Below are 13,274 nucleotides of genomic sequence, written 5' to 3'. Positions count from 1 at the left end.
CATTTTTACTGATTAGGAACTACGTAGGACCCAGTAGGGATAGAGTTTCCTACAATACTTACTAGAGGGAACTCTGGCGCTAGTGTCTATGGGAGCTGGCCACGAGTGGATGAACCCATCATTGGATGAACGATCGTAGCGCCAGAGTCCCCCCTCTAGTTAATTTCAGGAAACTCTATGCCAGTAGGTGCCATCAAAATCCCTGACGTCACGACGTTTGGTGCGGGAATTTCAAGGTGGCGTATGCACCCGCATTTTCTTTTTGCGCGCTTTCTCGCTTACTAGGCGTCTTCTCGCGGCCAGAGTGGTGATATCAGAATTTTGAGAGTAAATTACGAATATGAGAAAAATCGTTTTAGGGGTGAAGCACCTTAGGGTCGAGGCTTGTCCGTTGTGCGTTGTTGTCCGTGCTCATGGCACAGCACCGTGTAAAATCGAAGCATCAGGTTTAACAATAGATTGATACCAATCATAATTGTGACGAAACAATATAAAACATCTACAAGCACAAATCCTTTATACTAGTCGGCGACTTCAACGTACACAATATGGACCTTAGGACCGAGCTAGCTTTGTCGTCGACTCTCACTGTCGGCTGTATATAGAAAACTGTTGCTATAATCGAAACATATATGTGTGTACGTGAATAAAAAAAATGTTTACAATGGACGAACTTCAATAATAATTGGAACAGAACAATATAAAAACACCTACAATCACGCACCCTTTATACTGGTCGGCGACTTCAACGTAGACATTATGGACCTTAGGACCGAGCTTTGTCGTCGACTCTATATGTCATTTTATGTCACTCAATTTACATTATATGGGTCAACGCTCGGGTAACGTACGGTTACTCACCCATACGATGCCCAGAGCTTCGCCCACTCGTCATGATTCACTTCGTGGAGATGCGTCGATATTTTTCTCTTTAGTGTTCCTGTAAACCTCATTGATCATGAAGCATACGGGCCTCTTCCCACCATTTCCTACACCTATCTCAACGAGGAGCTTTGCCAAAATTTATAAGGCAACGGTAAGTTTCGTTGCCTCTCCGTATGGAACATTGAAATATGTCGGATAAAAGTCGTATGCGGAAGCGAAAACCTTCTGAGACGCATTGTTCAAGATTAAACAGAATAATAAGTAGACGCAAAATATCAGCGGAATCAACCGTCCTGGTCCTCCCATTTCTTAGGGGCGTGTAGAAAGGCATTTGGGAGAAGCCTTTCTACAAGTGGCTTTGTCAAGTGTTGATGACTGATGTTTGGTGGTGGAGCGTGCTCGTAGCACCCTCAATCGTGAACTTATAACGGTCGTTCACCAGAACAGCTCCTGCCGCTCCGGCAAGGCGAAGGACCCTAGATGCCTCACACGGGAAAATTGACCGTCGGCGTTGGGTATAGCACGAGTGACGCGAAAAACGTCATCACGCAATGACGTCACACATGACATCGTAGCTTCGTCAAAGGGTAGGCCGATCGCAGAGGCAGTGCAAAACCAGGTCAGGTGACCCCGATCCTGAAGAAAGCTTTCGGAGGGTGGCGGGGCAGGGTCGACTGAGAACAAGACGAGTTTCGCCTGTCATTCTTATTTTAATTTGCACGTTTTGATGTGACTTGTTGGTGCATGTGCCATTCTCTTTGTCATGTTGCCACGTGTTTTTGTTCATTAAAAATAAGCTTCTCTAGAACGCTCGTTGCTAGGGGCAGCTTCTCCCGTATTAGAGTATACAGTACACGGCATCGACGTCATTTTCAAGCAAAGCTTGGTATGAGTAATACCTCTGTCACACGGCCACCACCGAACTCCATTTCACTCCGTTCGGCATTTAACTACCTGATGGAGCATTACTAGAATGGAGTTGCGGCCGTGCTACACGGCTCGGTGCAAGCTTTCGACGGTTGCCGCATGGGGCAGAAACAGCGCTGCTGCGCTCGTCGAAACGTCCAATTTTTTGCCTGTGTAGTCGCCTTTAAAGCAACAAAAACGTGTTTTTGTGTGTTGATGAAGTGCTCGGAATCACCATTGCTGTCACAGTGCTTGTGCGTGCGCCTCACACGTGCAGAAACATGTTTCTGCACGTGTGAGGCGCGACGCTTCACAGCGGCGGCTTGGCGAGGCGTTGGTGTGGAGAGTACAAGCGCTGATGTCCTAAAAAATACAACTAAAACTTACACTACGGGGCGTGAAATGCTACGCAAAAAAGAGCATAGTTTTTAAAATTGTAATTGAGCTCATTAGGACGATTTTGCTAGTGCGGTTTTCAGCGTAGCAGTAGCTGGCTGGGAACGAGAGTACTCCATCGAGCCGAAATGGTCGTTACCGAACTTCCTCAGCGAAATGGTGACCGTGTGACATGAACCCCATCTCCCTCGAGGAAAAGACGAGGGAGTTAAACGGAGTTCACGGGTGCCCGTGTGACAGGGGTATAACAGATTCCGGAGGCTGCGTTGTACGCGAGTGTACAGAAATGTGGCCCTTAATGGTGCGCCGGGTCACACGCGTATTTGTACGCACCGTTTTCCAATAATTGATGCTCTCTCGATCGTGGGCTTGTCGGTGACCAGCCGTTTCTGACATGACAATGTGATCTTTTATCGATGTCGCTTGTCATTTCGCGTCACCACATTTCATTGTTGCCTGAATATGAACGCATGACCGCCGTTGTTGCCTGTAGCAACTGAAGTGATGCGCTATGCGCTGCTAAGCAGGTGGATGAAGGTGCGATTCCCGGAACGGAGGTAGGAGAGAGTGAGGAGGGTAGCACTAAAGGTAGCACTGCGCAATGCGATAGAAAGAACGAAATGAAGAAAAGTAGTAGGTCAGGCATGCATACGTCCACTCGTACCTGCGAATTAGTCGTGCTTGGTGGTTTGCGTTCTCACCATATACTTTTTCACAGCTATTGTAAGTACTGCGTATATTATTAATTAAAAGTTCGCCGTCCCTTGTTAAAACGTTAATTTTGCCTGAGTAGTGAAGTCGTAACCTTCGCATGAAATTTACCTAGAGAGTTCAAGTTTTCGGTCGACAACTAGCGACACGAACATGCGCCTGTATGGGGAAGTCACGTGCACGAAACGGTTGACGTCACACATTGATACACAATAGTGACGATACGTGTTCGTTCACATGCTTCTTGTTCCGTTGTTGCTTCGTGGCATACAGTGTGTTTTCGCTGTCTGCATAAGCTTGCGTCTAGTATTCGTGCAAATTGCACTGACGCAATTTATAAGTATTTAGTGTATAAGCGCCTCTACCGCTTGCGTTGTATTGGTTCAATACTTTCCTTTGCGCACGGTTCCACTTATGCAAGTTTTCTGTGGGTGGGGCAAAGAAGGCTGTGGGAAGAGCCTACATTTATTCTAATATTGTAAGGGACTATAGTATCACTTCAGGGCAAAGTTACGCGAACAAGCGTCACACTCAAAGGGCCGAATAAAGAACCTGTGAAAAGACTGCTACGTTAAAAGTCGGACGCCAGCTATGAAGACTTCTGCAAAGCAGTGCTTTCTTCGAGGACACAAGTTGAGTGCCACCGCCGGCAGCTGAGTGACGTCACCTAATTGCATAAAGCCAACCCCCATCCTTCCACACACCGCCACACGTACTGACTGCCCCCCTCCTCCCCTCCCTTCAATGACAAAAAATTAAAAATAAAGCATGTTCGACTCGTCACAGTTCAAACTCGGGGTTATCTCATGGTTCCCTCCCTCTCCTTCCGGTGTCAACTTCAAACCCTTTCTTCCTTCCTACTTGCCGCGTCTTCAAATGGGACGTCCCGTACGCGGTACATCGGACTCGCATCTGTCTCCTCACATGTGTCTGGGCCAGACACTCCCCAAGAACACAGGGCAATCTTTCACGACACGCACCGCTAAGCTCCCGCGACACACACACACACGCCGACTGAAGAGATTGATAGAGCAGATAAGAATCCCCCTCCCCCTCCATCGACCACCTACGCGTGTGCGCTTAGTTGTACATAAAGGCGTGGGTCAACGAGCATCGCATATATGCCTCGTCCCACCGGTATTTTCCTTTTGTACTTCCCGTATAGTTTTCGTTTCACACATCCCTGCGTCCGAGCACGCTCTCGTGCATACGAGATTCTCTCCGCCCGCCATAACTCTTTCTTTCTTTCTTTCTTTCTTTCTTTCTTCTTTCTTTCTTTCTTTCTTTCTTTCTTTCTTTCTTTGCATCGCGTTCGTGCCAACGCCGTCGATGGCGGCGATTTCAATATGCGCGTAGCGTGTGCTGATCTTCCCTCCTCCCCTCACGTACCAAACACATAGCGACTGCAGGGAACAGGCTAGAGGCGAGTAGAGTAAGTGGCCCGGCTGGAAGGGTGTCGCTCGTTCTTTCCTTATCGTCTTCCTTTCTTTCATTCGTTTTCTTATTGATAGTAGGCGAATATCTCACGCAGCAGCGACTCTCAAAGAGCTTCTAGAAAGAGCAGCACGAGACGCTGAGGAGAGAAGAGACACACGCAAAAGGGTTCGGCCGTGTCCTGTGAAGGCAGGCGTAACGGAGTCGGGCAGGCTCCGTGATGGACTGCGGTGGCCAGCTTTACCGATAGAGAGAGAGGGGTCTCTTCAGATCAAAGTTTGCCGGCCGTGGGTGTTTGCTGGTTGTCTTGGCTGGACTGTTAGCTCACTGCACACATCCTCAGGACGAGAACAAAATCGTCTTGTCGCGAACAAGGAGCCGCAGTTCATCCCCGCTTCTGACTGCGGAGTCGCCGGTGACGCTTGTTTAATTTAGACCGAAAGCTTAGTTGCGTGCAGTAGGCATGTTGTCTTAGCGCCCCGTTATCTCTAATCGGCCGATCGCGTAACAAGTGAGCGAGTTGGAGGAGATGGTTCCGAAATGTTTGCGCAGCGCGAATGGAAAAGGGAAACATAATCGTGCGTGTTCCAAGCAGTAGCTGGAATTCTGCGCCTGACCGAACGTGCATAGATGCGACGCAGTGACTCCGATACGCGCGCACATGTACCGCTCGCATGCTCCAGACTTATTCTAAGACGACATTTATTCAGCAGGTACCAAACGGTGTTTATAATTTGTGCAAACTTCTGTTCATGAATTTTCTCCCGTGTAAACATCTATGTTGTACGGTACCCATACTTCGTGCATATGAATGTAATCTGCGCATGCGCTGTATGCGCTGTCCTTCTTTTGTATTTCTGTTTGTTGAAGAACGCTATGACGTCAGAAGAGAGGTGTAACCGGGCACCTCACACAGGCACCACCAGCATGTATTTATTTATTTAATTAATTAATTTCTGAATGCACCCGTGAACAGCTCAGGGCCTCAGTAAAGACGCACTTTAGTTGCACAAAGAACAGAAAAAACAAAACATTTCTTTTAGTACGATTTCGAAAAAGAAGAACAACACAGCTTTATAGACTCTAGGAGACCTCCCACTACGGCACGAAGAAAAAAAGAACGTGCGCTAATTAAAGTTTACTCATCAGCGCCGAGCCTCAAGGCAAACCCCTCACCCCGAGCACCCCCCTCCCAAAAAAAAAACAACTAAAAAAAAATAAATCTCGCGCGTCTCACGCCTGTCGCGCCCTTCTTCCGGCCGTTCAATTCAACGCGCGTGGCCGATCCAAGCGCGCGTTGCCTCACTCCTCTGACGTTGAGCGTAGCCGCAGGGTCGACGTCAGTGGCCGCGGGTGAACCTAAAGAACACCGCCAACCGACCGGGGCCTCACGTCGTCGTCATTCTCCGCAGCGTCCCATGTATTTCCATCCGCCCACGGCACTCGCCGACCCAATCGTGACCGGTTTGAGCGAAAAGGGCTGCTATTTTCCTGCTCCTCATGCCTGACGCTGACACTACACGTACCGAATGTGCAACACCCCCCCCCCCCCCCACACACACACACTCCTTCAGAAGTTGAAGGGGGGGGGGGGGTGCTCACATATAGCCTAGCCTCACATCGACCTAAGCCTATAGCTGTCGCTGCGGGACGTTATACGTTAACAACACATAGACACGAGCTCTCGCGTGATCTCTGAGTCGCTTGCATCTTATGTGTGTGTATACAAGGAGCTTCAGTACAAGGAGAATTGGGAAGGCGCGCCCAACGCAAAAATACGCGTCCTTATTTTTTTTGTTTTTTTGCGTCGTTTGCGATTTAGTGGACGAGGTATACACTGCTAGGCCGGCCCTTCGTGAGCGCTCCTTTTTTTGTTTTCAAACGTAAACAAAGCCGTAAACGAAGACAGATGCTCCCGCTCGGAGCATTCAGGTCAAACAAACCCTTGTTGTTCGTGCAGGATCACGAAAAGCCTTCTCTGGACTGGACAGCAGCGAACCAATGAAGCGGGGCGAAACAGCACGAGGAATTCCCATAGTATATAGATGCATGTAGTGTGGAGGAACACGCATACCTTGACCTCGATGAAACGAGCGAATAAAGAAACGGCAATAAAAGTCTACATGCGTCTTGGTTTTACGGGCACTAAGGTGCTGGAGGGCCAAGCACGTGAAATGTGCTCGTTTGGTGCGCGAACACGGTCAAATAATATAGTGGTGTATAGAGGGTAGCCGGTTTGCGGACAGGCAACGAACGGTACGAACCGGACATCTGACGAGTAGACGTGCGTGTAAACATTGTTACTGCTTGTTTTTGTCTTCTCTTTTTTTATTGTTTTGTACGCGAGAACGTCTTCAGTGCGCCTGAAACAGGTCCGAGTGTGGTTGCCCTGGCTAACGCAAGACCACCGCGATCGGTGTTTGCGTTTAACGCAGTGTTTGCCGCAAAGGGGCTTCCGTATACGTAAGAATTTACGCACGGCGTCAGAACTGAGTGCAGAAAGGGCAAACAAGTAAAAAAAAAACAAGAAAAAGAGAACAAGCAAAGAAAAACGATAGAAAGAAGGCGTTAGATCTATCGACAAGGATCAGGGGTCAAGTTGAAAGGTTCGTCGTTGGTGTTGAACTGTTTGCCATAGGACGAGCGCCTTCTGTATGGAGCTAATCATATGTCAAACACTCCGGTTTGGTTGACCCTTGCGACGTAAGTTCTTCCTTAAGAGCACTTTTGTAAATATGAGCTCGGAAGGACAAGCAGCTTGTCCATTTCAGTCGGATACTTTAAGAAGTCGTAGCAGGAATCGAAGTCACCAAGCTGCTGTGTACAAGAGCCAATCCTGACGTTGAATTTTATAGTGACGGCAGTCGTCCAATGGCAAAAAAGAAGCACTATTCGGCCCAGAATGCTGCAAGAAGCCACGTGACGTGACGTAGAAGTCACGTGATGAGAACAAGCCAAGGCCACTCACGTTGATGCTGTCGTTGACGTGCTTCTCGTCCCGGTCCAGGAGGTTGAGCCCGATGGTGAGCGTCTCGACGCAAGACGGCGACCGCTTGTGCGAGGAGGCCTTCTTCTCCTTCTTCTCTTTCTTGTCCTTCTTCTTGTCCTTGCCCTTCTTGTCCTTCTTGCCGGCCTCGGCGTCCGACTCGCCGCCGGTCTCCTTGCCGCCGGCGTCGGAGCCGGGCTCGGCCGTGGCGGCGTTCGAGTCCTCGCCCTTGGAGCCCGAGTCTCCGCCCTTGAGCTCGAGCTCAATCTTCTCCTTGGCCTCGTCCGCGGCCTTGACGTCGCCGCCGCCCACGTCCTCGAGGAGAGGCAGTGTCGACTCGTTCAGGTTGGCCCGCGAGCCCGACCGGGAGCTCTTGTCTTTGGACTCCATTGATTTAGTATTGGGGTTTCCTGGCTCTAGAGTACACTGGAGAAGGCGCTAGAGGTCAGCGAGCAGTCTTGGTGATCTCCGGCTTGAGTGCGTTTCTTATGGCAGTTTTGCCTGCATAGATAAACAAAGCGGCTCAGTTAAGATCACGGTTCGCATAAAGGAACATAAGTCGCAATAAAGGTATTTATAATAAAAGGCCTAATAAAGGTATATACAGGCAAAAAGCAGTCGTTGTAATAATGGTAGTAGTAGCACGTCGGCAAAGGTAATGCGAGCCACGCTACGAAAAATAAAAAAAAATAACAAGAAAACGTGAACCATGGTAATGTGCCATTAACCGATGTCTAGTCATTCCCTATTATTCTCAATTGTTTCATACAGAAAACATCTTTGCAGTATAAATACGCAATTGGAGGTCCAGGGGTAATAACTGAAGAGACTATATAGTCAGTTTCCAGAGCCCGTACGTGTTTTTTTTTTTGTTCTTTTTGTTGTTGTTGTACTCCTATAAAATATTAAGTCATTCACCCAAGGTCCAGAGACCTACGGAAAGAAAATGAAAGAAAGAAGAAATACTTTCCGAACCACGTCTCATCATTGCGTAAAGCGTATCTCTCAGGGCTGGTTGGGCGCGTACTTCTTTTAGTTCCGTGCACATGCGAATCGCCTTGTGTGTGCGCACACACCGCAGCATGCCATAGGTATCGTTCTGCTAGCTGTTCAGAGAGCGTAGCGGCATATATGGCGTCGACACAATTTCAGCGTCTACTACTACTTCGCGATCCAAGAGCGCTGTGTTTCTTGCGGTGCTCGCTAAAGACGACGAGGCACTGGAGGGGGGGGGGGGGGGGATGTGCAGCGGAGGAAGAGCGGCCTTGCGACTCGCTCTCATCGGGCGTACATCCGGCGCCTCCTCAGAGGGCGACCACGCCGAGTTGTGTGACGTATTGAGGATATACCGTATTTGCGCGAGCACACCGCTCCCTTGCGTTTGTTTGTAGCGGTTCCTGGGTTCTCTCTCTTTTTTTTTCTGTCTCGAAGTTGCTGTGTTCGTCGTTACATAACAAAAGCCGGTGCGTACAGATACTCGTATTATTCGACGTATACATCCCAGTGACCAAGTTTGCTGATGAACTGTACTACATTTAATGTCGTGTATCTCGGGGTAAATTTAAAGACTTACCGCTTCTCCCATTATTTGTTGTTTATATCAGTTACGTAACATCGAGCCGTCATGAGATGTATTTAATAGACCCTCTTTAAGCTCACCGAGATGCTTCCATTTGCCAGCCACAATGCCGCCTAACGTGGGCGTCGGCAGGGGGTTGCAAAGGAAACACTTTACCCCCCCCCCCCCCGTACCTGCCCCTCAAGCCCCACCAGCGACCCTGTCCCCCCTCGCCAGGGTTTAAACATGTTTTATCCCCCCTCCCCCACGTTTTTTTTTTTTTTTTCACGACAAAATCATGCCAAAGCCCATGCCATCTAACCACCTCGTGCACGAGCGAAGCGCTTGAAACGAGTCGATGCAGCAAAAGCGTGGCTTATCGCATCATCTCTTCAACGACAGACTATATATATATACTATGACAGTTAACGTATCCCGCACGCACCAACTCGCAGCACCCCACGTCTTCTTAGCGCGGCCGCGCTCTTCTCATTAGCGGCGAGGAGCCGCGCGCTCGTTGCGAACACGTATACGCCGCGCGCGCCCACGCCGCTGATTGGCCGGCCACATTAAGCGAGGCGCGCGAGCAATTAGGATTAATGGGCACGCTTTCATGCGACGCGTTGGCCGCGTCACCAGCTGGCCGTCTGGCGCGGTCTGGCGATGGTCGCGTGCTGCGACGACAACGGTACACAGACTCCCTAGGGGAGACCGGATTCGAGCGCGAGTCGTACGCAATTACGAATGGATGGCAAATACTATACATCACAAGGGGGCGCGGCCTCCTCTGGTTATCGAGGAGTGGCGACGCTGAGATCACCGTTGCGAGCAATCAAGTGCACGGATGGGCCCGGGTAGAAAGAAACACTAATATAAAAGCTCTGCGAGCGCGCTTACTTCCTTTTCGGCGTACACGTGGGAATGACCCATAATGACTGCTACGTGAGTCAACATATAAATGAAACGACGTGGCTGCAAGCTACTCGAAAAGCGTACCCACTTACGGGACGTTAGCAAGGTTAGAGAACTGTGACGGTGAAGCAATTGCTGAAATAGAGACCGTTTTACGGATGCGTTGAAGTGCCACCAGCTAGGGCTGTTAACGTTGCTCCCCCCCCCCCCCCCCCACACACACACCCTTTTTCTTTTTATAAGTAAGAAAGTGGTACTACAGGAGGCTGCATAAAAACGGCGGTACGGACGAATTTGGCATATCACCACTATGTTAATCGGACGACACACGACACTCAAAAAACGGACAAACCACTCGTGCATAGCGGAACAAGATGGCGACGCCCACAAATCGAAAATGAAATCCCAGTTTGTCATTCTCTTGTAGTTTAGGCGCGGGCGTGAACTGAGTGGACAGGGGGGCCAGCGAGGAACAGCGAGACACGCTAGTTCGCCAGTCGAAAGGCTAACACTCAACGCAGATACCACGCGCTGCTGCATAAGAGGATGAAACCACTCTCTGTAGAAAATGTCGAGAGCGCCGACTACTGGCAGAGCACTTTTGAGTGCTGTCTCAACCACGGCCATGGGGATCTTCAGCTGCGAAAGGGGTCCGCTGTGGCTGTCAACGATATACCCACAAAGCAAGCCAACACGAGCACTAATTTTTCTTGTCGTTGCACAAAAAGTCCTGAAAGACGACTCCGTTGTTTAAAGTTTGAACAAGACCTAATCGTGTACATTGCAACAACAGATCAGAGTAGAGTATACCACTCTCTTACGGATGGGTTTTGGTGCCGCCATATTTGTCTGTTAACTTTGCCGTTTTGTACTTTTATCAACTAAGCTAACAGTGAGTGCTACGGTAGACGCATGTTCATGAAAACCGTTGGGTCGGTGCTTTCGACGTTTCATGACCTTGGTAATTTCACGTCAAGACGTACAAAAATATGAAAACATTCGCGCTACAGTGCAAGATGGCAGCGCTCATTCGTCCAACGTAGAATCATCTATAGGGTGGCGACACGCCGTGACGTACCGTCGTCAGGTCCTTGAAAGAAGGAAGCCATAAAACACTGGCGCCCGTACACACACGCCGCACGGCGCAGTATATAGTGCGCGTTTATGCATAACGCATTCCAACGCGTGCTGCCAAAGTGGCACCAAGGTCGGTCGCGCCCCCGCGGGGGGTTAGAAACAAAGTAGGGGGGGAGGGGGGGCGTAGAGTGCCGACAAAGACACACTACCACTACATCCCGCGGACGCAAAAACCGACGCAGCCCCCATTCAAAGAGCTGGAGGTCCGAATTCACGACGCTGTTCCGTTCGCGAATACCTTTCAGCGAATTCGCAGCGTCAAGATTGGCAGACACGTTCCATCGGAAACCAACCAGTCGTAACGTGCTGGAACCCTTCACTTTGTAATCAGGTACCAACTGGCCCAGAAAACCACACAGCTATCCTAGCCTAAGAACGCATTGTTCGTAATTATGTGTCTTGGGACCGAATTCCTGATGCTTTGTGTTTGGAAAGTGCATTTTGTCGTTTGGGCAGCATGCTTCGCCAATGAGTGAGTGAGTGAGTGAGTGAGGCCCCAGATAACTGTAGTGAAAGATGGAATAAAGGTTAGGTAGCAGAGAATCAGATAATGGCAGAAAATACAGAAATAAAAAAAAACACCGTTATGTTCTAACCGATTAAAGAGAGTAAGATAACGCTCATTCGTGAAGACAGCACACTTTCGCCAACTTCAGCCTTCGCGAAACTTCGAGACAGTTGAAAAGTTCACTCGTGAACGTAACTTTTCATTTTCGTTCCTTCTCCTGCGCTTTTTGTTAAGGCTGGCCGATATGTTCACCAGGCTTTTCCTGTTTACGCAGACGCTTCACTGAATATGCAGCCATGTTTTCTTTTTCAACACGTCTGACAAATTCCTTTACGCGGAGGAAAGAAGCAGTTTATTTCTTTTCCCTGCCTATGTTTACACGCGACTCGAACTGCCAGCTCTGTTCCGGTAGTCGGAAAGCGCACACGTGTCGGCGGGCGTATTTTTTTCTTAATTTTTTTCATGAAAGTGTTCTGCAGCCGCGTCAACCAGAAGTGTATGCAGATGGCTCAATCGCTAATCCGGGCCTATGCATTTCCCAGTATCAAGGCGAGAGCCTTAGATGCCTCATCGAGCAACAAAAAATTCACCGTTGGCGGCAATCCGAACGACGCCAAAAATAATGATGCGATGACGTCATTATGACGTCACAGGTTGTCGAAATTTGTGATGTCACCGTGACATCACAAACGTGCCGTCACGCGATGACGTCATCACACAACACAGCCCCTTGTTCAAACGTGGTCAGATCTCGGAGGCGGCGCTGAAAAACCTCGTTAGGTGCAGAAAGCTGCGATGCCTCCGATCCCGGAGGCAGTGCGAAACAACACAATCGATTGGGAAGAAGATGGCTTTCGCCTTCGAGTCGTCTTAGGCAAATAAATGCATGAGGGACCGAGGGACATTTTATGTTTTCTCGAATGAAGTGGAAGGGGGCGGGGTTTGTTGCGAAATAATCTACTATAACTGAGCATCCACGATCGGAGTTCCGCATAGCCGATAATACCGTACACTCGGTCTTTGGAGCCTGGGACATATTTTGGCTCAATTCGTATAAAACGGAACTTCGCAATAACCGCAATGCGGCGCACGAGTGCTTGGAGGACGCTAAGGACGCTTGCGTGTGGTTAGGTTACCGTGTTCGCAAGTGCAAAGACACGGGGAAAAAATCGCATCGCTTTGTTTCTCATCAAAGCACTTCTGGTTGAGCACTTAGTTCCGGTTTTCTGAACGTTCAGAAAAGATATTCTAAAAATAGATACCGATGGTTCTCGGCTTAATAGTTATATTGCGTACATATGATGTCAGAGAATAAGTCCATTTAAGGTAAGGGCCAATTTAACCGTCACGATAATTAATGAAAACCAATCGACCGAGTTCACTGAAAGATTGTGAGCGGATGAGATGGTAGCGGCACCTGGCGGAGCAGACAACAACAACGCGCTTCTTTCTACGTGGCCTCTGGGATCCGCTTCGGCGGCGCGACGAACCAAAGTTAATCCAAAGAATACGCCAGGGCATTAATAAAATAACTTATTCGAGGCGAGCAGAAAGGTGGAAAAAAACAACAAAAACGCTTATAGCACCCGCGTTTCGTGCCACACTTACAACTAGTATATTACCATCACTAGCATTCCTCGGTTCGTATTCATGGTAACGCGGGCAGGAGCGGTAGCGCCACGCAATTCCTTCGTCTACGTATATACCTTTGGCCCGTACTGTAATCACTTTGGTCAAGAAGCGATCGCTTCACTTCACGGATAAGCATACCTTGCAGTCTTGGGCAGTAACTAGTTACTAGTAACGCGTTACCGGTAACTAGTTACTTTTTTCAGTAACTT

The 13,274-nt window shown here is 49.1% G+C and overlaps 1 protein-coding gene across 1 annotated transcript in view; it reads right to left on the bottom strand.

The window, feature by feature from the left end:
- LOC119371890 (caveolin-1) overlaps positions 1-13,274 on the bottom strand; it is a 117,171-nt gene that overhangs the window by 52,765 nt on the left and 51,132 nt on the right. Inside the window, exon 2 of the mRNA XM_037642343.2 lies at positions 7,301-7,819. Within this exon, the coding sequence (XP_037498271.1) occupies positions 7,301-7,708 (408 nt within the window). The 5' untranslated portion in view covers positions 7,709-7,819. The remainder of the gene's footprint in view (positions 1-7,300; positions 7,820-13,274) is intronic.

Source organism: Rhipicephalus sanguineus, chromosome 10 (assembly GCF_013339695.2).
Source record: "Rhipicephalus sanguineus isolate Rsan-2018 chromosome 10, BIME_Rsan_1.4, whole genome shotgun sequence".
Lineage (NCBI taxonomy): Eukaryota > Metazoa > Arthropoda > Arachnida > Ixodida > Ixodidae > Rhipicephalus > Rhipicephalus sanguineus.
This window is presented reverse-complemented; position numbering and strand designations above follow the sequence as displayed.